General features: G+C 56.2%; 2 protein-coding genes and 1 non-coding gene across 5 annotated transcripts; 2 read left to right on the top strand and 1 right to left on the bottom strand.

Moving 5' to 3' along the window:
- Nucleotides 1-83: 83 nt before the first annotated feature.
- On the top strand, nucleotides 84-5,182 carry PHB2 (prohibitin 2). Of its 2 annotated transcripts, none has more exons than XM_047066579.1 (10): nucleotides 84-177; nucleotides 663-747; nucleotides 1,058-1,137; nucleotides 2,283-2,467; nucleotides 2,898-3,027; nucleotides 3,126-3,229; nucleotides 3,650-3,727; nucleotides 4,079-4,155; nucleotides 4,620-4,625; nucleotides 4,814-5,182. In XM_047066579.1, exons 1-10 carry the CDS (start codon nucleotides 87-89, stop codon nucleotides 4,839-4,841), a joined length of 864 nt encoding a protein of 287 aa, XP_046922535.1. In that variant the 5' UTR covers nucleotides 84-86; the 3' UTR covers nucleotides 4,842-5,182. The 2 variants fall into 2 exon arrangements, with proteins under 2 accessions (XP_046922535.1, XP_046922534.1); XM_047066578.1 differs by lacking the exon at nucleotides 84-177 and adding an exon at nucleotides 185-493.
- Nucleotides 3,298-3,559, top strand: LOC124502820 (small nucleolar RNA U89). The gene has a single exon (XR_006960068.1). It is a non-coding gene; the product is annotated as a small nucleolar RNA U89 (small nucleolar RNA).
- A 4,420-nt stretch (nucleotides 5,183-9,602) lies between the features above and the next one.
- Nucleotides 9,603-19,918, bottom strand: PTPN6 (protein tyrosine phosphatase non-receptor type 6). Of its 2 annotated transcripts, XM_047065044.1 has the most exons (16): nucleotides 19,714-19,873; nucleotides 19,505-19,627; nucleotides 19,098-19,292; nucleotides 16,314-16,503; nucleotides 16,038-16,154; nucleotides 15,838-15,951; nucleotides 15,617-15,713; nucleotides 15,128-15,207; nucleotides 14,813-14,962; nucleotides 13,318-13,449; nucleotides 13,038-13,192; nucleotides 10,942-11,009; nucleotides 10,689-10,840; nucleotides 10,499-10,590; nucleotides 9,986-10,106; nucleotides 9,603-9,796 (listed from the first exon to the last, which is right to left on the bottom strand). In XM_047065044.1, the coding sequence occupies exons 1-15, from the start codon at nucleotides 19,719-19,721 to the stop codon at nucleotides 9,992-9,994; spliced, it is 1,788 nt and encodes a 595-aa protein (XP_046921000.1). In that variant the 5' UTR covers nucleotides 19,722-19,873; the 3' UTR covers nucleotides 9,603-9,796; nucleotides 9,986-9,991. The 2 variants fall into 2 exon arrangements, with proteins under 2 accessions (XP_046921000.1, XP_046921001.1); XM_047065045.1 differs by lacking the exons at nucleotides 9,603-9,796; nucleotides 9,986-10,106; nucleotides 10,499-10,590; nucleotides 10,689-10,840; nucleotides 10,942-11,009 and adding an exon at nucleotides 11,016-12,815 and having other exon boundaries at nucleotides 19,714-19,918.
- Nucleotides 19,919-25,027: the final 5,109 nt, after the last annotated feature.

Here is a 25,027-nt window from a genome sequence, read left to right as displayed (position 1 = left end):
GGAAATTGCGATAACGTCCTTAAACTTCGCGCTTGCCCAATCTCAAACATCCTTCCGGCTGCCATTTTGAAAGTGGGCACTTGGAAATGGCGATGGCTTGCAGTCTGGCGCTACCGAAGCCTCTCTGGAAGGGCAGGGTTCCAGAAAGGGGCTGGAAGTTCCGGATGCGTAATTCCTGTGCGCGAAGTTCGGGTCCTCGGCCCTGGGGAGGGTTTAGAAGGGAACGCACTTCCGGTGCCCTTTCTCCCGCAAGCGCCGAGGGCCTCGGACCCTCGTGTGAAGGGGTGCGATCTCTAAACTGGAGCGGGGTAGAGGCGGGCCGGCACCTGCTTCTGACCTCTGGTGCCGCCGGCCATAGGATCGGACATGGCCCAGAACTTGAAGGACTTAGCGGGGCGGCTGCCCTCCGGGCCACGGGGCATGGGCACGGCGCTGAAGCTGCTGCTGGGGGCCGGCGCCGTGGCCTACGGCGTCCGCGAATCTGTGTTCACCGGTGAGCAACCTCTGCCCGCTCTCCGGACTCCCCCCACCCCCGCTAGACCTCTGCCCTGTCCCTCTGGGTCCCCGCCCTCACCCAGACCCTCACCCCGCCCGCCTCCCCGAGAGGTTAGTAACGTACTCTCAGCAGCGTTTTGGCCTGACCCCCACCCCTCTCCCCACAGTGGAAGGCGGGCACAGAGCCATTTTCTTTAATCGGATCGGTGGCGTGCAGCAGGACACCATTCTGGCCGAGGGCCTTCACTTCAGGTAATGGCGGGCAGAGCGGACTGACCCTGACCCCTTCACCCTTGAACGCCAACCCACCAATGGTTGTAGTAGGGCTTTCGAAGGATTCAGAGCTGCTCTTTTACTGCCCCCTCCCTCCTTCTGCTGGAGCAGTGGGTGCTGCCCAAAATTCGGGCGGCACATAAACTGTTCTCCAGAGGGAGGAGAGAATTTCTCTTTGCCCATGGTCATTAAGAGGTGGAGCAGGCCAAGAAACGCGTGGTGAGGGAACACCTGGAGAAACTAGTGAAACTGCAGTCCCCTGATACCTATCCCTGTTCCTCCCCTGCAGGATCCCCTGGTTCCAGTACCCCATCATCTATGACATTCGGGCCAGACCCCGAAAAATTTCCTCCCCCACAGGCTCCAAAGGTAGGTCTGGGCACCTGGGAGTCCCTGCCAGATGGCTCCATAAAGTAAGCAAGGAAGCCTGGCAGATCCTAGGGGAGGAGGATAGTGTCACATCCCTTGGGTCTTGGTTTCCTCTTCTGCAAAACAGCTATAATAAAAGGACCTGCTTCTGAGGTTAAAGCAGTACGATTTGGACACCCTGTGTGTTTGCCCATATCTATCAGCTATCCTCCCCACTACTGTAAGTTCAGTGAGGGCATTGTTTGTTCTTTGTCTTAGTCACTGTGTAGATCAAAGCCTTATTCTAAGACCTTGTTTTGTTTTAACTGCTTGACTCTCCAGTAGTTTCTATCCAAGTCTATCCAGTAGTTTCCCCTGTCGTGGGGAAACTTGGCCCACTTTTCACGGGTGAACCTGTTCCCTTTTAGACCATACATAGAAGCTGTGTCTTTGAGATCACCCAGAGCCCTTTCTCATGTGCGTGGGCGCGTGCACGCACACACACACACACACACACACACACACACACACACAGAGGCATGCGCACTGATTCAAGTAGCTCACCTGTAATACACTGTTTTTAGCAAAAGTGGCTTAACACTCTCTGAATGGTAGGCCCTGCAAATAAAGGACTCATAAAACACAACCCTTGTCCTCAAGTCCATAGTCTAGTAAAGAACACATGATTTTTTAAAGAACATGATTTTTTTTGAGAGAGAGAGAGAATCCCAAGTGGGCTCTGCAATGAAAGCGCAGAGCCAAACGCAGGGCTCAACCCCACGAACAGTGAGATCATGACCTGAGCCGAAACCAAGAGTCAGACGCTTAACCGACTGAGCCACCCGGGCACCCCAAGAATGCAAATGATTCTGATGCAGCATGAGAGAGCCTACAATAGAAGTTGAACACAGTACAGAAACAAAATGAGAAGTCAGCTTTACTGGTGGAGAGCTTGTGAGTAGAGAAGACTTTACAATGGGAAAGGATACATTTGGCCTGTCAGCCTGATCACCCTCCATTCCCCAGGGGAGTTCCAAACCGCACAGCACTGCGTTAGGTGTAGAGGGAGGTGTGTGGAGGAGGAAATGCTTGGGGAAGGGTTCTTGGCTAAGAGACCAGAGGAGGCCCCCATGGCCTGGACCACCCACTGCTGACCTCACTCTCAGACCTGCAGATGGTGAATATCTCCCTGCGAGTGCTGTCTCGACCCAATGCCATGGAGCTTCCCAGCATGTACCAGCGCCTGGGACTAGACTACGAGGAGCGAGTGCTGCCGTCCATTGTCAATGAGGTGCTCAAGAGTGTGGTGGCCAAGTTCAATGCTTCACAGCTGATCACCCAGCGGGCCCAGGTCTGACCTGTCACCATCTCACACCTTCCCTCCTAGGCCTCGAGCAGTGGATATTAGGAAAGGCAGCTTATTAGAAAAGGGTCGTGACCCTGGCTCCCTTTTCAACTTAAAGCTGTACTAATGTCCGCTGAGAAACCAGGAGAGTCCAGATCAGCACTCAGTAGCAGTCAGCATCAGGAACCAGGGGAGGAAACAGTGGCAAAGTCTAGAAGTGTAGATTATGTTGGGGAGAGTGGAAGATGAGGAGTCCCTGTGACCTGAGAAGACTGGACCAAGTCCTTTCCAACTCAGATGTTCTAGTGAGGAACTAAGAAAGGCTTAGTGGTTTTCTGCCGTTCTCAGGAGATCTGGTATTCAGACAATCACAGCAATGCCCTTCCCTTCCAGTTCTCCAGTCCCTTCAATCCGCCCGCCCCTCCCTGACCCCCAGGTATCCTTGTTGATCCGGCGGGAGCTGACAGAGAGGGCCAAGGACTTCAGCCTTATCCTGGATGATGTGGCCATCACAGAGCTGAGCTTTAGCCGAGAGTACACGGCCGCTGTGGAAGCCAAGCAAGTGGGTGAGTTATGAGAGGAATAGGGTTTCTGAGAAGGCAGGAGGTAGGCTGGGGTTCCTGACACCTCATATCTGTGACCTCCTGGCTCTCTCCCACCACAGCTCAGCAGGAGGCCCAGCGAGCCCAGTTTTTGGTGGAAAAAGCAAAGCAGGAACAGCGGCAGAAGATTGTGCAGGCCGAGGGTGAGGCCGAGGCCGCCAGGATGATATCCTTCTGCTAGAGAAGTCTCTGCCCAGCCCCTGGAGCACCTTGCTTCCCCTTCTCCCTCATGGGCCGGCTGATGAGACTAAGGCGAATGCGACTCTGTGCTCTGTCCTTGGCTCCCTGGGGATGGAGGTTTTGAATGGGGTCTGAAATCTTAGAGAGGTGCCTGAGGCCTGGCTCCTCACCGTAAGGCAGATCAATAGCACTGCTGGCCTTGCCTCCATTTCTGCTGCTGCCTCCAGTTCCTGGCAGCTGCCTGCAGGGGGGCCCACAGATGGGGACCAAAGTGGGACTAGGCACGAGCTATCTGAGCGCAACCTTGGATCTGACAGTCCAGAGAAGGGCTGGAGTAGGAAGGATGGGGCCGCGGGTTGAGACCAAAACTGGACCTTGTGTGAACCCTTAACCCCAACCTGCTCACCTTGGAGAAGCCCTGAGCAAAAACCCTGGCTACATCAAACTGCGCAAGATCCGGGCAGCCCAGAACATCTCCAAGACGGTGAGCACAAGAGCCCAGTGTCCCCCAAAGGCTGCCGTGAGTCTGGAATTGTTTTAAGTGAAAGCACATTGACGTAAAGGGATTCAAATATTGCTTACTGGGGTTTCTACTCAACCTGGCTTCTCCAACACTCTTTTCTCCATGAAAACAAAAGGCATGACCTTTTGTTTCTGCCTCTGTTGTGGTGTTAATACATCGCTGTTGCTCACTGCTCTGGATCTTTGAGGGCAGAAACCATGCCTTAACTTGTCACCGAGTTCCTAACCCACACGTATTCAATCAGTGGTTGTTGACTTACAAGGTAAAAGTCCAGGCGTGAATTCAAGCATCTGTTTATTTCCCACCCTATAGATTGCCACATCACAGAACCGTATCTATCTCACTGCTGACAACCTTGTCCTGAATCTACAGGATGAAAGTTTTACACGGTGAGACACCTACACAAGGGGGCATCACAGAGAGCATGGGACCTGAGTCTGTCTGGTGGCTTGAAAGACACCATTTCTGTGAACAGTTAGAAAAGTGGGTGGTTGACAGTCCCGAGCTTGACTCTCGTAAGATTGGTCTTACGAGGTCAAATAGGATTTATCTTGTAAAAAGCACTCTAGTTGTGAGGTTTGGTCTAACTGAAGAGTAGTGAAAAATGATATTCTGTTCTCTTACTCGGAAAGCCCTAAAATCCATCGCTGCTCTAGGGCATGGGAGGAGTGGTAGTGGTCAAGGGAATCAGTCTCCCTTCTCAGTGTGACCTTCCTGGCTTCCAGATGTTTTTCTTTTTTTCTTGGGAGCAGACGTGGGCTTAGAACTGGTGGGGCCTGAAACTGTTGGATCACACATGCATTTCTCTTCTCTTTTTGTGTTTCCCGTTCGTCTGGTGACCTGGTATCCGCAGGGGCAGGTAAGTTGTTGACTCATCCTTGTTTCTATAGGGTCTTGCCTCTCCCAGTACTTGCCTCCTCCCCTGTGGCCTCACCTTTCTCCCCTCATCGCACGCACACCCTCACCCAGGAAGGAGGGAGTGGTCTGAGGTGCTCTCCCTCTCACATTTATGTTCCCTAATGTCTTCCGTCTGTCTGGTTTCCGCAGTGACAGCCTCATCAAGGCTAAGAAGTGAGCCTGGTGACCATGAACTCTGCCACCAGAGAAGTGGGTCTGTTTCTCCCCTGGTTTTTGAGGAGCCAGCTCGGGGTCCAGCACACACACAACCCCATCCCACCCTTCAGTATCATGTGATGGTCCCTTCTGCATCTGGCCTCCCAGCCCTTCTTGGATGAACAAAGCCTGACCAATTTTGGGGGCGGGGGAAATGACTTTGTTCCTCCCTGTGTTGGCCAGAGGTGCTGGGACAGCGTGATTTCTGCGTGATTTCCTACAGTGTTGGTTCCTCCCTCCAGGTTGGGAGGCAATAACCACCATCCCAGGAATTGTCAATAAATTTTTATTAGTTAAGCTTAAGTCTTTGCATCGTGTGTCTGAGTTGGGTTAGGAGGGTCACGCATGCGCACGTTAGTGTCATGCTCCCCTGGGTCTTTCTCTGCGTCTGCCAGCAGGGGGCGCCGAGATTCTGGCCGGGGCAGTTAGGGAGGCATTAAGAAGAGCCTGGGACCTGCTGCTTCCCGGTGGAAGCCCAGCCTAGTCAAATCCAAAACGGCCTAAGCTGGGAGCAGCAGGTCCTCAGACCCTGAGGCCCAGCTGCACTTCTCGCTCCACCCTCCACTTCTACCACATCGCCAACATCTATTCACCAACATTTCCTTTTTTTAAGGCTGGAGCAGCTGTGGCTTTGCTGAGCTAGACCAAAATAATCTGATGACCCCAACACAAGCTGCTTCCTTGGCAACAAGGCTCCATGTGGCTGTGGGGGGAAACCATTTGTGCCTGTCGAGGTCCTTTATGCGTTCAAAAGCCCAGTGGATCATGTTCTTGCCGTGGGCTACCCATACTCAAATTTCTCAGTCATCAGCTGTGCGAAGCTGTTTGTGGAGCAGGGCTTTACCTGTGGAGGTCGGATCTTCATGCCAGCAGCCCTGGGCCCCCAACAGAGCGAGTGCCTATTTTCAGTCCCCACATGGGCTGCCCCCCCTTCCCAAGACAGCCTTGGCCACTCATGCATTAGAGAAATGAAGCCACTGCCTGTGCCTGAATGCCGCAACGGCCCCTGTTTCCCACCCCTTGTCTTTTGGGGGAGACCAGGAACATCTGGAGTCATCAGCACGGGGGTGGGGGGTGGGGGCAAAGTATGTACAGAAATTACAGAGTGCAGTGGTTGGGGAGGAGATGAGTCTTACAGGGTTAGGGACTGGGTTCATCTTCCGCTTCTCCCGACTGTTGAAGAAAAGTAGATTTATTTTCCCCTGCTCTGCAGGTAAGTGTCATAAAAGGGACAAGGAGATGAACCAGATATGTCAGCCCAACTCCTCCGGAGCTAGGAGCCTAAGACGAAATCAACAATTAGACAAAAGACGGGTCAAGTGACCTGAATCAGTCGGCCATGAGTTCCTATCCACACTTTATTTCTTTCATCTTCCCAAGGGGAGAAGAGAATGGAGGTACCTGGTATGCTTCCAAATCCTGCTGGGACTCTAGAGGCAGCCATTTTGTCTCCTCCCCATTGTTCCCTTTTTCTAATGATTATACCCCCCATCCAGAGGGGTAAAGGTCAGAGGTTGTTCCTTAGGAGGCCTCCATGGTCTTCGGGGCTCCCTGAAGGTCACTGCCGAGGGAACCGGCCGGGGGCCATCTTTACCAGACAGTGTTAGGAGCTTCACAATTAGACCATCCAACACTGTACTGGAAGATGGACCCAGAGCCGGCCGACATGCAGCTCCAGGCTAGAGCTGACCAGTCGCTACAGGGACCCTGGCCGCAGTCCAGGTGAGATCTCTTGAGGGTATGTGAGCGGATCCCAAGCTCAAGGTCGGCTGTGGGTTCTGGATCCACCAGATGACAAATCACACTGGGTTGGGGGAGGGGTTCGGGCCATTGTGTCCCTTCAGTGGGCAGCCAGCCAACGGAGAGCCACCTCTTTGGCAACACACTTCGCTCAAGACGAAGGGGCTCCCACGGTGTGTGGGGAGGTTCGGGAGAGGGGGTTGCAGCCAGCGGGGGGCTGGGGGCCCTGAGGCGGTAGATGTCGCTGACACGGGAACGGGGGCCTCCATCATTACCCGGCAGTATTAGAGACTCCCAACCAGCACCCAAACACTGCTGGGTAAGACGGGGGCCCCTGCCCAGCCTGCCCACCTCCAGGTCGGGCAGTCCTCCGCCCAGGCTCCCTGTGGAGAGGCTGCAGAACCCTGGCTCCCATCCCCCACCACCCGAGTCCCTGGAGACACTTCCGGGTGAGCCCTGTAGCCCGCCACCAGCCCCACCCTAAGTTGCTGATCCACTGGGACTCAGGTAGGTCTTCCGCAGGCCCCTGCCCATCAGTTCTTCACCTCTGAGCCCCTTCCCCAGCCACCCCTACAGCTTGTCCCTGATCCCCCCCCACACACACACGGCTTCATCGGTCTCCATCCCCACTCGGTGGTTCCTGGCCCAGCCCCAGAATCCCTCTCCCAGTGGCCTTTACCTGTCACCGGGGCCGCCTGACCCCCACAGAGTGAGTGCCGGGGAGAGGAAGGGGAGTCAAGGCCCAGGATTCAACGGCCTAGAGCCCGCCCGCCGGGCCTCCACTCTTCCTCCTTCCTTCTCCAGGGCCTGGCGGCGCAGGCTCCTCACCTGGGCCCCGCCCGCCGCCCCTGCGCACAGGTGTGTCCTCCTGCCATAGGCTGCCCCCCCACCGCCTTAACCCCTTCCCTCCCAGGGCCAGCCGCAGGCACCTCCTCTGAGGCCTGGCCACCCCGCTAGGCCTCCCACCCTTTCCTAGAGGAAAGGCCTCTTTCCCTAGGGAGGCCACCCCTCTCCTACCCACCTCCTCTGCCCCCCAGCCTCCACTAGGGAGCCTGGTCTCCAGGGGGGGAAAGAGAGGGGATGTCTCTGGGCTCCCCACAGCTACCTCTGCCCTCGCTAGCCCCTTCCTCCGAGGCCAGACAGCCCTGAGGTCAGCGAGGGGTCAGCTCAGCAGGGATTGGGTTGTGCCTCCGCCTGCCGGGCATCCCTGCCTGTTGACGGGTGTCTTCAACCCCCCAGCAGGGTGTCTCCCTGTCCTCAGCCCTAAAGTTGGGGAGCCCACCCCTGCCAGAAGGCCAGAGCTGGCCGGGAGCAGCAGTACTGACCCTACCCTGCTGGTGAAAGTACTGAGCTGCTGTCCTTCAGCCCTCCTAGCCATCCCGTGGGGAGAAACACCCCTGCTGCTCTGTGGGAAATGGACCGAGCACCCCGGGGGCAGAGCTGCTCCCGGACCCACCTCAATGCCCTGGATGCAAGTCCCAGCCTACGGAGCAGTTGGCCCTAGGGTGGTTAGAGGGGTGGGACCTGCCTTTCTTTTGTGCAGCTCTAGGCGTTGCCGGGAGAGAAGAGTCCTCCCCGCCCCCCCCCCAGGCGGCAGGTGACGCTCCACCCCACCCCCACCCCCTGGAGGGCGATGGCTCCAGGAGCTATTGTGTGGCCCAATCCAAGCTCTCCTTGGTCTCCCAGCTTCCTCTCAGTCTCCTTTGTTTGCATCCTTAACACCTGTCCGTACTTATTTCCTGTTTGTGGGCTTGTCTCCTAGCTCCCCAACAGGAATTGTCTTGTTCACATCATGCCCTCAGCACTGCTCCAGTGCCTGTGACACAGTGGACACTCAAAGCACATGCTAATGAATGACGGTAGGGGCCAGCCCACCCCTCGGCCTTTCCTGCAGCAGGGAGCTGGGCCTTCCTGGGCGGGACCCTCACAGGCTTAACTCGCCAGGAGAGGGGCCTTAATTCAAATCAAGATAAAGCCTTAACACAAAGAAGGGATCCTTGGTAGTCCACCCTGGACACAGGGCAAGGCCGAGGGGACAAAAATAAAACTGCCCAGGAGCACCAGGCCAGTAGGGGCTCCCGTCAAGGGAGGAGCACGGCGCACGGGAGCCCAGAGAGGGGTGGGGCAGTGGGTGGCACCAGGCCCCTGCTTCCTGGCTTGTACTGGTCTCAGCTCTCAGATCTAGAAGTCAGCGCTAGAGGAGTGCGGTTGTGTCCCTTCAGGGCGACCAAGGCTGCCTCTCCAGGAGTGTGTGCTCCGCAGACAGACGGCCCGAGTTCAAATCTCAGAGCCTCACTGCTCGGTAGCTGTGTGTCTGCGAGCAAGTCATGTGACCTACCCGTGCCTCAGTTTTCCCCACGGTGAAACAGGAATGACACAGCCACCCACGGTGAAACGGGAATGAGTGTGTAGTCTTGTAAACAGTGCCTGACACGTGACAAACGTGTAATGAATTATTGTTGCCAGTTACGACCTTGATCCCTCACCTCGATCTTCACAACCACCCTCAGGATCATCCTCCATTTTATTTTATATATAGTTTTTTTTTTTTCTTTTAACCGAGGTACAGTCGACACACAATGTTCCATTGCCTTCGGGTGTACCAATTACCGATTCCACAAGTCTATACGTTATGCTACGCTCTCACCGCAAGTGCAGCCGCCATCTGTCACCATGCAAGGTGCCATTACAGCACCATTGATTATATTCCCTGTGCTGTAACCTTTCATCATTCTCCACTTTAAAGAAGAGACTGAGGAATCTGGCCCACGGTCACACTCCTGGTGTGTTAAGCAGAGTCCAGAACCAGGTCAGGTCAAAGGTGAAAGTCAAGCTTTTGTGCTTTTGTACACACACACACACACACACATACACACACACACACACACACACACACACACACACACGGCTCCCTGCTCGCTCCCCCTCCCCCAGTCCCCTTCTGAGCTCCTCAGGCCCAGGCAGTCACAGTTAGAGACCCACACACAGTGATCCTAGGGGCTTTATTTACAAGAGTATAGGGCCTGATGCTGCCTGGAGTCTCGAAGGGCTATATACAGGGTCAGGAAGAGGGAAGTAGGGACACAGCCACTTAAATTACAATAGAATGGGGGCGGGCTCCTCAGTTCCGGCCGTGGGTTGGCCCACCGGAGGCCTCTGCAGGGATCAGGGCTGAGGCTGCAAAGAGAAGGGAGGAACGGAGTAAGGGGGTGGCTGGAACCGAACCGGGGAAGGGGAACAAGAAGGTCTGGAATGGCCGGGAAGGGCAGGGGAAGGCCGCAGCTACCGCATCCATCCAGGGGAAAGCACTGGACCCAGCGACACTGGGGGGCAGGGCAAGGAGGAGCCCTAAGCAGAGGGCCATACCCCGCCTCATTTCCTCTTGAGGGAACCCTTGCTCTTCTCCTTGTCCGCCGACCGCTGCTTCTTCACCTTGTCCTCCTTCTTGTTCTTACTGTGCAAGTTCTCATATACATCCTCCTTGTGTCTGCAGGTGGGGTGGGCAGTTGGCACAGGTCAGGAGACCGTGCAGGGTTACCCAGCTCCAGCGGCCCTGTCTGGCCCACCCCATTTCACAGGTGAACAAACTGAGGCCAGGAGAGAGGAGACCTGGTCACTGTCCTTTCACTAGACTAGAAGCTCCTTGTGGGCAAAGGCTCCATCTTCTACACCAGGTATACTACTGGTACTCAGCACAGGCCCGACATAGACATAGGCCTGACCCAGGAAATACTTGTGAACACAGGTAGTAAGAGTCAAGCTTGAGCTTGAACCCAGGTCTCCCTGACAGCAGCACTTGTCATCTCTGAAAGGGAGGGTCGGGCCGAGGAGGAGGAGGGGGGAGTAGATGCTGGGAGGTGGCAGGGGGGGGTCACTCACTTGGAAGAGGTGCGGGATGCCTTGGCATGGGCGTTCTTCATGGCTAAGGGGTAGATGATGTTCCCGTACTCTGACTCCCGGCCCTTCTGGGACTGTGGGCAGAGGTGTGGTGGGAGGGCAGTGGTCCCAGCAGGGACCAGGTGATGCCCACGTCCCCCCACAGCTCCGCCAGGCCCCTCTCTACACACACCTGAATGACCTCCAGCTTCTTCTTGGTGGTTTCAATGAACTGGGCGATGGCCACATAGATGAACTTGTACTGCGCCTCGGTCTGCACCATGCCGGAGCGCTGCGCCCGCACCATCTGGATGGTCTTCTGGATGTCGATGTCACAGTCCAACCCTGGGCAGGCATGGCAGTTGGACCTCAGGCTCAGGCGGAGGGGGTGACCGAGGGGCTGCTCACCCAGCCACCCACCTGCGTCTCCCACGGGTCCCGCTCACCCTTGGTGGAGATGCTTTCCATGAGCATGTCGATGACGATGATGGTGCCCGTGCGGCCAATGCCTGCGCTGGGAGGGAAGGGGGCGCCGTCAGAGGCCTCACCGGGAAGGGGGAGCCCCGGCACTCGGCTCCAGCATGGTAGCATGAAGAAACTGAGGCTCCAGACAGATGAGGTAACACGCCCGGGGTCACAGGGCCGGCAGGCCGGAGGTGGAAGCTTCCCTGGTTCCGCACCCACGCACATCACTTCAGCCCAGGGATTTGTAGGCGGGCCGGCTCTCAAGTGCTCCCAGGCCAGCCGGCTGCACCCCATCTCCCCGCGCCACCACTTCCTGCTTTGACGCCTCATTCCTGCCGCGGGCTGCTCCCTACTCTGGAGGATCTAGGAGCCCCAGCCCCATCAAGGTCCTGCCTGCCCCACAGGCACTCCGGGCCTCCCCTGGCCCTCTCCCACACCCTTGGCCTGAATGAGGCCTTCCCTGCACCCCGCCCCTGCCCTTCTAAAGTTATATTTAGAGCTTTTTAAAGCAGGGCTTCGTTTCCCTTTTTCTCTTTTTTTTTTCAGACCCTGACGGCAGGGAAAGGGCAGTCCTAGAGACAGCAGGGCACAAAGGGCACTGGGGTCAGGAGCTGTGGAGAGGTGGGGGAGCCACGCAGTAAGGGCTGTCCCCTTCCCCGCCCTGTGCCACCACCCTTGGGCAAACAGCCCCGGGGAACCTCAGGACCCCTCGGAGACTGCAGTCCCACCCCCTTTGCTGGGCCCATCAGGCTGGTGACCTGAGTTGCACTGTCTAATTTCAAACCCAGATTGTCAAAAATAACCCCCCCCCTTACCCACTTCCTTCCTGTAGCATCTAAATAAAGGCCATGGGGATTTCAAGAAGTGGAAGGGGGGTAGCAGGAGGGTCGTTGTGGGCGATGGGCCTGCCCCTGGAGGCAGAGCAGAGTCCCTTAGATGGCACGTGGGGGGTACCCCCAGTTTCAGCCCACCCAGCCCTGCCCCAGGACAAGCAGTTGCTGGTGGGAAGAAGGAAGAAGTGTGAGGCCCTCACAGCCTGGGGTCACTTGGAGGGAGTGGGTAGGGAAGCAGAAAAAGCAGGCTCCCGTTTCCCCATTCTCTTCCTGCTGTGAGTTATTAAACCATTCACAGCTCCCATTTCTTCAGGGATTCATTGTATTCCCGACACAGTGACAGGGTCTCATTTAACCCTCAGAGCAACCATAGGAGATCCTGAATTTACAGAAGACGAATCTGCGGGTCAGAGTAACCAAGCAATTTGTCCACGATCACACAGCCGGTGAGTAGCAGAACTGAAATTTAAAACTACGGTCTCTGTCCAGGAACCTGCACCCACTGCCTCCCATGCACCCAGGCCAGGCGGGCTGGGTAGGCCCATCTACAGGACTCTGCCCTTCAGGCCTGATGGGCCCCCCCCACCTCCTCCTTGCTGACCCCCCACCTCCCCATTTAACAGGAACAGGGTCTCCTAGTCATGAGGTTCTGCAGTGGAGCTAGTGATGCGTGGGCCCCTCTGGAAGAGATACCACCCGTCGCCACGCAACCCTGGAGGCCAAGCTGGGGTCACTAGCTGGGAAGGGAGAAGCAGAGAAGGCTAAGCGCCCCGGGGGCTACAGAGGGAAAAATGAGAAAACGTAGGGAGCCACACTGCCCCCAGATGGGAGACGCTTGGGGCCGAGAAAATATATACGCTGAGTAAGCCCGTGTGAGGAAACAACATGACCAGGACCGGGGTCTATTGTGAGTGTCCGTGCAGGCTCTCTCGCAGACCAGCTGGCAAGCTGCTGGGCCTGTTTTCTCATCTGTATGTGGCAGGGCTGGATGAGACGGTACATCCAGGGAAGTCTCGAAGTCCCTGAAGAAGCCACCCCCAGGCACAGGATCAATCAGTGGGGTGGGTTCAAGCTTAAGTTTCCCACAGGGGTCTGGGGCCGTCAAGGAGCCCGGATGAGGCTGGGATCGGGGGACGGACGCGTGAAATGCATTAGCTCGGAAAGCAGTGTTTACGATGAGCAGCACACGACACTTAGCAGGATTTACTGGCCATCACGACTACTAACTTCATCGTTGTTCTCACCTGCAGTGCACAATGATGGGTCCCGCGTGAGGCAGACTCTCCTGCCGCTGGTTGATCTGATCCAGGAAGCTGAGGACACCCCCAGGCTCGCTGGGGACGCCATGGTCAGGCCAGCTCAGGTACTGATAGTGCCAGATCTCCCGAACCAGGTCCCCCTGGGCAGAGTGCATAGGGCCAGTGCCCTCTGTTCCCACACACCACCCCGTCCCACCCAACCAGACATGAGAGCAGCTCCCAGGAGGGGCCCCGGGAGTGAGACGAGGATGGAGGGGACACTCACATTGTCCAGCGGGGAGACCTGCAAGGTACGGAGTTTGTACTCAGCTGTGTCGTGCTCCCCGCAATTGGTTACTGTGTACGGTCCATAAGCGCGCTGAGTGCCCACCTCTGGCCAATATGGCACACATTTGTTCTGAAAAGGGAGGGTGGAGGTGAGGAGTGAGGCACAGAAGCGACACACAGGGACCTGTTCCAGGCCCTTTGCAAGGTCCTGGGTCCCTGGCGCTGGCCCAGTCAGCAACATTTGTTGGACGAATGGATGAACTGGCCGAGTCAGAGACAGGATCCAGTCTTGGCTCAGCCACCAAGAGGCGGTGAGACCTGACCAGCCACTCAACCTTGCAATTCATTCGGGAAACATCTGCAGGTGCGCACGTTGTACGTGAAGTTGCGGAGACCAGGCTGGAGTCGCAGACACAGCGAAGACACGGTCTCTGCCCCTGTGCCTCTAGGAGGTCACAGAGAGGCGAACGGGGTTAACAGAGCCACTCGGGATCAGGGTAGAGGGAGAGACTAATCCTCCCTCCAGGTTCCGGAGGAAATCACAGGTGGCTTCACAGAGGAGGAAGCATTTGAGCTAGGTCTTCAAAAACAGGGAGTCTGTCCGGCAGAGAGAGTGCAGAGAGAGAGGAAGTCATTTCCTAGCAGAAAGTGAGCTGATGCCAAGGTGTGGAAACCTGAGGCAGGGAGTGTTGTAGCGAAGTCACCCCGCCTTGGCGGCCAGGTCTCAGAGTGTGACCTGAAGACAACTGGGAGCCACTGAAAGGTGTTCAAGAGAGGAAGCAGCTTGATGGAGTGTATGCTTTGGGCGGGACCCCTTTGACTCCAGTGCAGAAGTGCCGTAGAAGGGCACGGCCCCCAGGCAGGGATACCGGCTGGGTGGCGGGGTAAGGGTGAGGGGCAGACTCCAGAGAGATTTACGAGGCAAGGGAGGACAGGAGGGCTGTGGCTTGGATGGGGACAGGTGGGGGAGGGGCAGGAGGCAGGTTTGCTTCCGGACACTTTAAGAGGTGCCTGGGTGGCTCCATCGGTTAAGTGTCTGACTTCGGCCCAGGTCATGATCTTGCAGTTCATGAGTTCGATCCCCATGTTAGGCCCTGTGCTGGAGCCTGGAGCCTGCTTCAGATTCTGTGTCTCCCTCTCTCTTTGCCAACTCGCACTCTCTCTCTCTCTCTCTCTCTCTCTCTCTCTCAAAAATAAACAAACATTTAAAAAAAAATTTTTTTTTAAAAGGAAGAAAGCCCACTTAAAACCGGGGTCTGGTGGTCAGGAGCGCCCCAGGTTGGAAGCAGAGATCTGGGAGACAGTGCTTATCCAAGAGTGTCTCTGTGCCTCAGTTTCCCAACAAGGGTTGGACTTTGCCCTCTGAGGGGACTTTCTGCCCTGGCGTCTGGCATTTCTTTGGTTTAATGGCAATGGATAACAAAGCACTGGGGCGGGGGGAGGGGAGAGGGGAAGGGGTGGGGATCAGGGGACAGCACGGGACTTGGCCCTACCCGGCCTTTCTCCACCTCTCGGGTGGTCATGACAATGACGCGGGTGTTCTCCTGCCATGCCATCTGCCAGAAGTCGTTGACTGTGGCCTCCAGGCAGCCCTGGCTGGCGATGTAGGTCTTAGCGTTCTCATCGGGGCTTAGCAGCTGGTTCTGGAAGCAAGGGTAGAGAGATGCATCCCAGGGCTGTGAGCCCCTGCACCACCACCCTCCTCACCACCTAACTTTGCTACGCGTCTCTGGCTCCAGTACCCCCGTGAGATGGGGAATCCCCAGGGCCCAGCCTCTCCTCCCATGTGACCAGCAGGCGCCACTGACCTTGACGTAGTTGGCATTGATATAGTCGGACCCAGGGATGTTGCTGTCACGTCCCTGCAGGATCACTCGGGTGTGGTCGACTGGGGGTGGGCAGGGAGGAAACAAGATGGGCCTGGGTCAGCCAGGTATTCACCAGCCCCTGGGTCAGACCCTTCCTAAGCTCACAGGCCATTCTTATCTTAGAGGCCAGGAGGCTCTCCGAGCACTGTGGGCAGGTGGGGGCGGAGGACCCACATGGGGAGCGGGGTTGGAGGTTTCAGGAAGGAGGGCGGTGGATGTCTAGTACGGGGAGGCTCCAGTGGGAGGGGCAGAGGCTTTCTGCAGGAGGGAGGCCCTGTTGTGTGGGTGAGGAGGTGGACCCTCCTGGGGCGGGGAGTAGGGACCTTATGAGATGGAGGGAGGTTGGCTGGGGGAAGGGGAGTCTCCTGGGTGAATGGACACTGCCCGAAAGTGGGAGGAATGAAGGCAGCCTGGGGGCAGGGTGCTCACACGGAAGAATGTTCTTGTAACGGTTCTTGCTCTTGTTCTCTGGCCTCTGGCCTTCCAGCCGCTGGTGCAAGTTCTTTACCTCCTGCTTCTGCAGACTCTGAGGGGCGAGAGGGGGAAACTGAGTGCCAGCCCCCGGAGGGCCATCCGCGCACGGAGATAAGACGGGGCAGACCAGTGTATGGGGTGGGGAGAGAGGGGACGGGGCCTGAGACCCCACGCACCTCAAACTCCTCCCAAAAGCCGGCTTTGGCTGTCTCCTCCGACTCCTGCTTCTTGTTGAGTTCCAACACCCGATTCTCAATGTCAGCTGCGTTCACCCGAGTGGCATAGTACGGCTGGGCGGGGACAGGTGAGAAGTCAGCGCCCACTTGAGCGCACAGAGCTCCTGGGTCTGAGGGATTGCCAGGCCCGCCCCTCTCACCTGCCGCAGGTAGACGAAGGCACCCGAGGCCTCCTCAATCCCCGTCTTCTTGAAATGCTCCACCAGGTCTGTGAGGCTGTCAAAGGTCTCTGAGCCACCCACCGTGTAGCGTCCACCCTGAGGGATGCCAAGTCAGGCCATTCTGCATGACCTGAGTCTCCCTCCCTACACCCCCAGCCTTGGACCAAAGCCTAGGCTGATCCTCCCCGCTGCCGGGGCTTTGAGCATAGACAGGAGCCCTGGCAGGATGCCTTCCCCGCTGCCCGGCTGCCTTACCTCACACATGACCTTGATATGAGTGACTCTGAGTGGGGAGCCTGGGCCAGCCTTGGGCTGGTCGCTGAGCACGGACAGCACAAAATCTCCAGGCTGGCTGAGACTCTCACGCACGAGAAACGTCCAGGGCTCACCCTTGGCCTGCAGCAGTGTCTCTGCCTGCCCCCCAGACATGTGACCGTGGTACCACCTATAGAAGGCAACATCAGGGAAGGTGACCCCTAGGCCAAGGGGCAGGCACTGAGCAGAGGCATTCACAGAGAAAGGGAAATAGAGTGACTATGATGTGCCAGGCGCTGTGCTACATGCTTTCAAATCCACCGCCATAGTTGGGTCCACTGCTCTCACAAAAATGTTGAGAGGTAGGTACGATCCCATTTTACAGATAAGGAGCCTGAAGCTGGGCCCAAGGCCCTTGGGTGGTAGCCAGGCCCGCCTCTGAGAGCATGAGACAGAGGCAGAGAGGCAAGCCACATCCAGAACAACTGTAGGGGAGAAACCGAGGGAGGGTCTCCATGAAAGCCAGGGCTGAGCTAGGGAAAGAGGAGGGGGACCAAGAGAAGCACAGAGGCCAAACTCTGCGCAGAGAGCAGTGGAGATTGGGAGAGACGGAAGTCACAAGGGAGTCGTGATGGGGACAACTCCCCCCTGGGTGGCAGGGAAGACAGACAACCCTGCTGGGGAAACAGGGGTGTGGGGGGCTCTGAGGTGTCCAGGGTGACATCACTGAAGGGGAGGCTGGGGCTCAGAGGGGCTCAGAAGGGCAGAAAGCGGAACTAGGACCTTTCCCCAAAGCACACCCCCTTCCCAGGAGGAAACTGTAGCCCCACAATGCCCAGCCCCACAGGAAACCACGTGATGGAAAAAACACAAAACTCCTTCTGGGGAGAGAGTGAGAAGTGAGGGTGTGAGGTTTCCTCAGCCCAGGGACCAGGGGAGGGGGCATTTTCCAACCGCAGGGATGGGGGGAGGAGGGGGGGACCAGTCTGTCTTGCCCCACCTCGCTCCCTCCCTGTCCCCAAGCAGCACCCCAGGCCACCCTGTCCCACCAATCAGGGATAGACCAGGGCCCCCCCAGGCAATGGGGAGGGGGCTGACCCTCGTCCCCCTGGCCCAGGATGAGGAAGTTTCCATGCAAATGTCAGGCTGACCATAGGCAGAGAGCTAGCCATTGGCGGGACAAATGCAAATTTCCTCGGAGGAGGGGAGGAGGAGAGGCAGCGGGCCAGGGCTGGGAACACAAAGGGAGGTTTGGAGAAGGAGCCTCCCCCACGCAATCCCAGGGTCAGGGGTGAGCCAGGCATGCTGGCGTCCTGGCGTGGGTCACCGAAAGGGCCTCTTGGAGTCAGTTTCCCTGGCCTGGATTCCCTCCATCCTTCCCTGCCCCCCAGCCCCCAGCTCTGCCCTTCTCCCCCTTCTCCCAAGCCATTTGAAGCCAGGCCCCAGCCTCCTCCCCAGGGGGTCTGCTCAGCTGCTCCTTCCCTCTTCTAGCTCCATCCACAACCTACTGCTTCTCCAGGGCCTCCAGCAACCCATCCTCCTGCAGGGAAGATGCCGGCTTTGGGCAAGGAGAAAGAGAGGTACCGCGCTGAGTTCAAGAGGGTCTAGGTGGCAAAGGCCCCTTAACGTTGCAGGCGGGGCATAGGAAAAGAACGAGAGGGAGCAGATACCCAATAAGGACCAAGGAGGGCCACCATGAGCAAAGTCATCCATGCTTGGGCTTCACGCCTAGAAGAGGTGGCTTCAAGGCAAATGGATGAGTGGCTTCATGTTGGCTGGTGAGTGGTGCCCAGCGGTGGGCCCCGGGGCCTTCACCTCAGCCTCACCCAGTTCTAACTCTGAATCAGTGACTTGAACAAAAATACTGATGTGAGTTGGGAGGCACGCATCTCAGAAAGACCGAAAACGGACAGAATCAAGATTCACAATCATTTCAACAATCAACACCCAAATACAGGACAAGGGCAAGTTGGCTTGGCCCCAGGAGTGTAAAAAAACAACAATAAAAACAAAAACAAAAAATCCCTTAGAGTTATTGGGCTGCCCTTCACCTTAATGGAGCTGTCATTGAGATACAGCCACTAAAGTGAGCCATGGTGTAATGCCGAATGTTCTGGTCCTCCACCCCACCCCCCACCATGCTTTAGGGAGACCACATAGGGAGCAGCCTGCCCAATCGTGGGGACCACATCTTTGAAGCCAAAGGGACAGGGGAGAAATGCCTTGAGTGTCCTGTGCCCAGGTACTAGGCCCCTTGCACACACAACCATATCGGACAGTTTTCAACTGGTCTGTGTTCTGGTCAAGCTCTACCAAGCCCCCAAAAGCAGACCCGTCATCACTGTGTTGCTGAGATAAGGCATTAAATGTCGTCGTAAATATAAATCTCCTCTGCCCCTCCTCAACATTCGTCTCTCTGTGTACCAACCTGTGCTGGGGGAGAGAGTGGCTAAATGAAGACCGATTCGGTTCCATAGACGGAAGAGCTTTCTAACAACAGAGCTGGCCTACTGTGAAAGGTGGCCACCAGGCCTCTGCATCACGAGCAGGCCTGGGAGGCCAGCTGACAGGGACCCCGGAAAAGGGCAAGATGATGTTCCCTGCTTTCTCAGGGGTTGAGGGAAAGGCTATGAGGGGTTAGTGCCCCAAGACACAGGCCCAGGATCACATGGAAGAAAGAGGCCCACGGAGCCCCAGGAAGGATGGGAAAATCAGGGACGGGGTTGGCGGGGGGAAGGCAGCCCACCTCCACGCGGGGGTGGGTCAGGGTATGAAGCCCCTCACCTCTCGCTGGTGGGGTCGGAGCAGTTCAGCGGGTACTTGAGGTGGATGATGGTGCCATCCCGGTCCTGCAGGACACCCTGCTGCTGTGTGTAGTACTCCACCAGCTCCGTCAGTGTCGCAAACTTCTCCCCTCCATACAGGTCATAGAAATCTCCCGAGTTCTGGATCCGAATGTGGGTCACCTGATCCCCGACCCTGCGGGGCACCAGACGGTGAGGCCAGTGGGTGTAAGAGGAGAGGTAGGGACAGAGAGGGGGATGGGCTGGGGTCCTGAGCACGGGGCACACACAGGGACGGGGTAGACACGGAGGGGGGACGGGGGACATGCTGGTGCTGGGGGCTGGGAGGTTGGAACCGAGAACGGAGTTGCAAAATGCGGGCCCTGGCTGGAATTGAGGGCCGCCTACCTGACGGAGAGGGAGAAGTCGCCCTGGTTCTTGCGACTGGGCCGAGCCAAGAAGCTCCCATGGACCCCGCGGCCCTTGAGCAGCGTCTCTGCATCCAGCCCACTGAGGTCTCGGTGAAACCACCTGCAGGCCCGGAAGGCAGTGAGGAGAGGTCCCTCCGGCCGCAGGGCACCCTCGCCTCCTGTCTACCGTGGTTCCCGGGACCTTACCTCACCATCTTGGGGGCTCCCTGAGAGGAAGGGGGTGCAGGGAATGAGATGTGCTGGTGAGCCCAGGCAGGCCGCCAACTCCCGGCGCCCAGGCCGCCTCACAGCCCTGGCGGTCCTGGTTCTGGGGCTGCCACTCCACTGGCCTGGGACAGCCGGCAGGGCGGGGACAGGAAGGGGCGCGGCCGACCCCTTGGGGGAACTCACTGTACTTCTCGTTTTGGAGCAGAGCGCAGAAGAGAAGCAGAGCAGGGTGGCAGTGGGGGTGGGGAGGGGGCCCACTTCCCACACGTCGTCTGCCATCAAAGGCTCCAGGAGCATGGCACTCCGCAAGGGTGACGACACAAGAAAGAAGGACGCAAATGTGTCTTGCAGCCTACAGGCGAAGACCGGGCTTCGTAAACGTGAGCCCACTCGCAGTCACATGCCAACCCTTCCTCCTCCACCAGCCGCGTCGCACAGCCTTCCCTGGTCCAAGCTAATAATAAATGGTGACACTGAGGGGTGCCTGGGTGGTTCAGCTGGTTAAGCGTCCAACTCTTGATTTCGGCTCAGGTCATGATCTCACGGTTCGTGGAGTTGGAGCCCCACATCGGGCTCTGCACTGACAGCGTGCAGCCCGCCTGGGATTCTCAGTCTCCCTCTCTCTCTCTGCCCCCCACCCCGACTCACTTGCTTGCGTGCTCTCTCTCTCAAATAAATAAATAAATAAATAAACACTAAAAAAAAAAATAACGGTGACAGCCACAACTCTCCTTTCACGGAGTCTCCCTGTATGCCAGGCACTGTGCTCTCATGTCATTTATGTGCCTTATCTGATTTATCCCTCATCAGAGCCCTGATGAAGCAGGCTATCCCCATTTTACAGACAAGGAACCTGAGGCTCAGGGAAGGCAGGGAACTTGCCTGAGGTTAGACAGTCAGTTAAGTGGCGGTGCCGGGATGAACCCCACAGGGGTTCCAAGGTCAGCGATTTCAGCTCCTGTATGCCAGGCCTTAGGGCTTCAAAGAACAGAGGTCGGACCTCCTGTCCACTGGGGGTTGCAGGGAAGGGGACACTTCCTAACAGCCACGGCCAAGCAGATGCTTACAAAGGGAGAGGTGCCCTCGCCTCCTCTGACCTACACATCTGAAGAGGTACCACTGGGGCACTGGGATGGACAAAATAGCAGCTGTCAAACATACACCTTTTCTACTTCTTGCCCTAGTCTTTGTCCCTATGTGCCCTAACCAGCCAGTGGAGCCAAGGAACAGAATGCAAGGGGAAACAGAGCTGGGAAAGCAGGTGGGGGTAGAGCTTCCACGCCCCCTGGGGTCCTTCCACCCTATACCTGGGCCATAGGTTCTGGTCAAGGGGGCGGCTCTGAATTAGCCAGAGCTCAGGACTCTGACCAGGGGCCTGTCTCCTGGGGACTGAGGTCCCTGCCATCGACTGATATTCTCAGGGCTGGATGACCTCAAGAAGCTCTACACACTAGAAGTTCACGATGCTCCCTGTGTGTAATCCCACAGACAAACACAACACGCCAAACCAAAACGAGGAAAGCAATCTAACAAAGGGCACACAGAAAGCTCTCGTGCTGGTGGCTTCCCCTAGGGAAAGAAACTAGGTGGCCGGAGGAGAGGGCTGGGAGGGACATTCACCTCTCCCTTGTACCTGTTTTTTTAACGGAAGGGTAATTGACACACAACGTTCCATTAGTTTCTGGTGTAAAACATAGTGATTCGACATCTCTATATATTATGCTCCGCTCACAAGCATAGCCGCCATCTGTCACCACACAACACTATTACAACACAACTGACTGTATTCCCTATGCTGTACCTTTCATCCCCATGATTTATTCTATCCGTAACTAGAAGCCTCCACCTCCCACTCTACTTCATCCATTTTGCCCCCTCCCACCCGCCTCCCCTCTGGCAACCATCATTTTACTCTCTGTGTTCATAGATCTGTTTCTGCTAGTTGGGTGTTTGTTGTTGGTTGTTTTTTTTTTTTTTTAAGATTTTTAAAAAATGTTTTTAAATGTTTATTTATTTTTTTTTAATTTTTTTTTCCAACGTTTATTTATTTTTGAGACAGAGAGACAGAGCATGAACGGGCGAGGGGCAGAGAGAGAGGGAGACACAGAATCGGAAACAGGCTCCAGGCTCTGAGCCATCAGCCCAGAGCCCGACGCGGGGCTCGAACTCACGGAGCGCGAGATCGTGACCTGGCTGAAGTCGGACGCTTAACCGACTGCGCCACCCAGGCGCCCCCAATGTTTATTTATTTTTGAGAGAAACAGAGACAGAATGCGAGTGGGTTGGGGCAGAGAGAGAGGGAGGCACAGAATCCGAAGCGGGCTCCAGGCTCCGAGCTGTCAGCACAGAGCCAGACGGGGGGCTCGAACTCACGAGCTGTGAGATCATGACCTGAGCCGAAGTCGGGTGCTTAACTGACTGAGCCACCCAGGCGCCCCTTAAGATTTTTTTTAAAGTAATGTCTACACCCAGTGTGGGGCTCACACTCACGACCCTGAGATCAGAGTCACATGTTCTTCCAATTGTAACAGGAGGCGCCCCTGTTTTGTTTTGTAGGTTTCACATATAAGTGAAATCGTACAGTCTTTGTCTTTCTCTTCTTTCACTTAGTACAATACCCTCTAGATCCATCCATGTTGTCACAAATGGCAAGATTTTTTTTTTTATGGCAGAGTAACATTCCATTGTACATATATACCACATTTTCTTTATCCATTCATCTGTCTATGAACATTTGGGTTGCTTCCATTCCTTGGCTACTGTAAACAATGCCGCAATGAATATAGGGGTGCAGATATCTTTTCGAGTTAGCGTTTTCATTTTCTTTGGGTAAATGCTCAGAAGTGGGGTCATTAGATCAAATGGTGTTTCTACTTCTAATTATTTGAGCAAACTCCATACCGATTTCCACAGCGATTGCGCCAATTTTCATTCCCACCAACAGTGCGTGAGGGCTCCCTTTTCTCCACATCCTCATCGACACTTGTTATCTCTGGTCTTTCTGACTCTAGCCATTCTGATAGGTGTAACGTGGTATCTCATTGTGGTTTTGATTTGCATTTCCCTGACGATCAGTGATGTTGAGCATCTTTTCATGTGTCTGTTGGCCATCTGGATGTCTTCTTTCCCTTATACCGTTTTGAATGTTGTAGCGTGTGGGTATGTATTACCTTTATAAAAATGAATAAATTGACTGGGAGGCGGCAATTTCTGGGGAACAACTGGGGTGCTGGGAATGCTCTACGTCTTAATCAGGGTGGTATATACACAGGTGTATGTAAATGTGACATTCATCAGGCCGTACGCTTAACATTCATGTGCATTCTGTATGCTAGACCTCAATAAACACTAAGGAAAAATAGTAACAAAGTGTTAAAGCTGAACTGAAGTATTTTTCCTACGATGACTACTTTATCACTTTTCGAAATATCAAACATCGATTCTCCCCCCCCCCCAAAAGGGGCTCTCCCCGCCTCCCCCTTCTTTCTGGTACCTGGGAAGCTTGGTCTGTTTACCGTATGACCTAATACCGACCATCCCTTGAGTCCTGGACTTTGAGCCCCGTCAAAAGACCATGAACTCCTTCCCGGAGCCAGGGGCAGCAAGAGCGTCTGCGGAGTCGGCCCTGCCACAGTGGGGTCCACAGCCAATCTTGCCAACCTTCGAATGTTCAAAGGCTAGCACGCCACCTCATGCAGTTTGTGTCGAGTAAACAAGCTCATCGACAGCCATGTACATGCCTGATCCCAAGTTCAGCTCCTGTTTTTACACACACACACCCGGCTTGTCACACACACAGGACACACATACACAAACACAAACAGTCCCACGCACGCACCTCGCCATCCTCGGCCATCTACACACATACCCGGCCCGGTGCAAATACCCACACACGGACACACCATCCTGACCGCATGTGAAGTTGTGGGTCCACGCCTCCCTCCCCACTGCTTTACTCTGCTTGGGGCACCCTGTTTCCTGTTTCCTTTGTCCCCACAGGAGGGCCTCTGCTCAGGGGTGCTGGACTCTTGGTCACTACATGACTGGCTCTTCCTCACATCCAGCTCTCAGGGCACATGTCACCTCTTCAGGAAAGCCCTCCTGGATCCCTCCAGTTAGTGACGCCACCCCCGGTCACTTGCTAGCACATGAAGCTGTTTTCATGTTTCTGCAGAACACTCCTGAGAATCTAAAACTGTCCTATTTACTGGGTTCTTTGTGTAGTCTGCTGCCTCCCACTGGAATGAAGCTCCGTGAGGGCAAGGACCCCGTCTTCTTCACTCCATTATTGCCAGCACCGTAAAAGGTACCTGGCACAGGTGCCCCGCATGCATCTGTTGAATGAATGATGCATGGGAGGGGGACGCAGAGGGGCACCGAAGGAAAGTAGAATGAACACCAGACGTTGGGAAGTTACATGGGAAGAAGGGGGAGCTTTCTCAAGTCTGCCTCCCAGACACGTTATGTTTCAGCTGATGTGGGCGACCCAGGGTTTCTGGTAAGCAGACAGCAGAAGCAGGAGGCCAGAGAGCGAAGGGAAACATGCAATGGAGAGAATAAATACACATCTGGTCGGGGGAAACGAGCTAGACAGAGAAAAGGAGGAGGGGGCAGAGGGGCATGAATGAGCCTAGAGTTCCTCAAATCTTGAGGGAGGGACAGGAAGTAGATCGCCCTTATGGTCGCACACCTGCCAGGAATGAGCAAGAACCCTCCCTGCCCCTCTCTCCCAAACTAAGAGGAGGCCGTGGCAGCCAGGTGGAGCCGGGGACTTACCCACCGGACAGCATCTCCCCAGAGGGATGGGGGAGTCACAGGCAGAGGGCCACAAGGGGTGGGGCCGAGCCTGGGCGCAGCTGTGCACAGTAGCCCAAACAGGTGAGGAAGAACACTGGGAACTCAGCTACTTCCTCCTTGATGCAGCCCTCCAGGCCAATGGCACCACAGCGACGACGACGAGCCCCCTGACTAGTGATCCCTGAAAAAGGGACAGGTGGGCGGGGCTGGCCTCAGACTGCCCACAGAGGCCGGACTCTACCTCCAGCCCCGCTGGGTAGTCCAGGGCCGTCGTCCTGGCCTCCTTCCTTCGGGAGGGGAGGAGCCACTTGGAGCTCCACCTGGAGCTCAAGCTGACAGAGCAGCTGGAGGGAGGGCCGGTGGAGGCAAAGACCAGGAAGTAACCCTGGCCAAGGGAACACCAACCAATAGGGGAGCCTCCCAGCACACACACAAGCCAGGGGGCCTCAGGAAAAACCCAGGAAGAAGAGGTGCCACCTGTGCAGGCCCGACCACC

Source organism: Lynx rufus, unplaced genomic scaffold (assembly GCF_022079265.1).
Source record: "Lynx rufus isolate CCGP_SWC_20201006 ecotype Redwood Valley unplaced genomic scaffold, mLynRuf1.p SCAF_7, whole genome shotgun sequence".
Lineage (NCBI taxonomy): Eukaryota > Metazoa > Chordata > Mammalia > Carnivora > Felidae > Lynx > Lynx rufus.
The sequence above is the reverse complement of the archived record's forward strand: the minus strand, read 5'-3'. Positions and strand labels throughout refer to the sequence as shown.

Bases quoted from the DNA above. Each gene is read 5' to 3' on its own strand.
- PHB2 (XM_047066578.1), top strand. From the start codon at position 367: ATGGCCCAGAACTTGAAGGACTTAGCGGGGCGGCTGCCCTCCGGGCCA. The intron at 1,138-2,282 runs GTAGGTCTGGGC...CCTCACTCTCAG, and splicing joins CTCCCCCACAGGCTCCAAAG to ACCTGCAGATGGTGAATATC. The intron at 3,728-4,078 runs GTGAGCACAAGA...CCCACCCTATAG, and splicing joins CCCAGAACATCTCCAAGACG to ATTGCCACATCACAGAACCG.
- PTPN6 (XM_047065044.1), bottom strand. The intron at 15,208-15,616 runs GTGAGCACCCTG...GCCCACCCCCAG, and splicing joins TTACAAGAACATTCTTCCGT to TCGACCACACCCGAGTGATC. The intron at 10,841-10,941 runs GTGAGCGGGACC...ATGCCTGCCCAG, and splicing joins GGAAAGCATCTCCACCAAGG to GGTTGGACTGTGACATCGAC.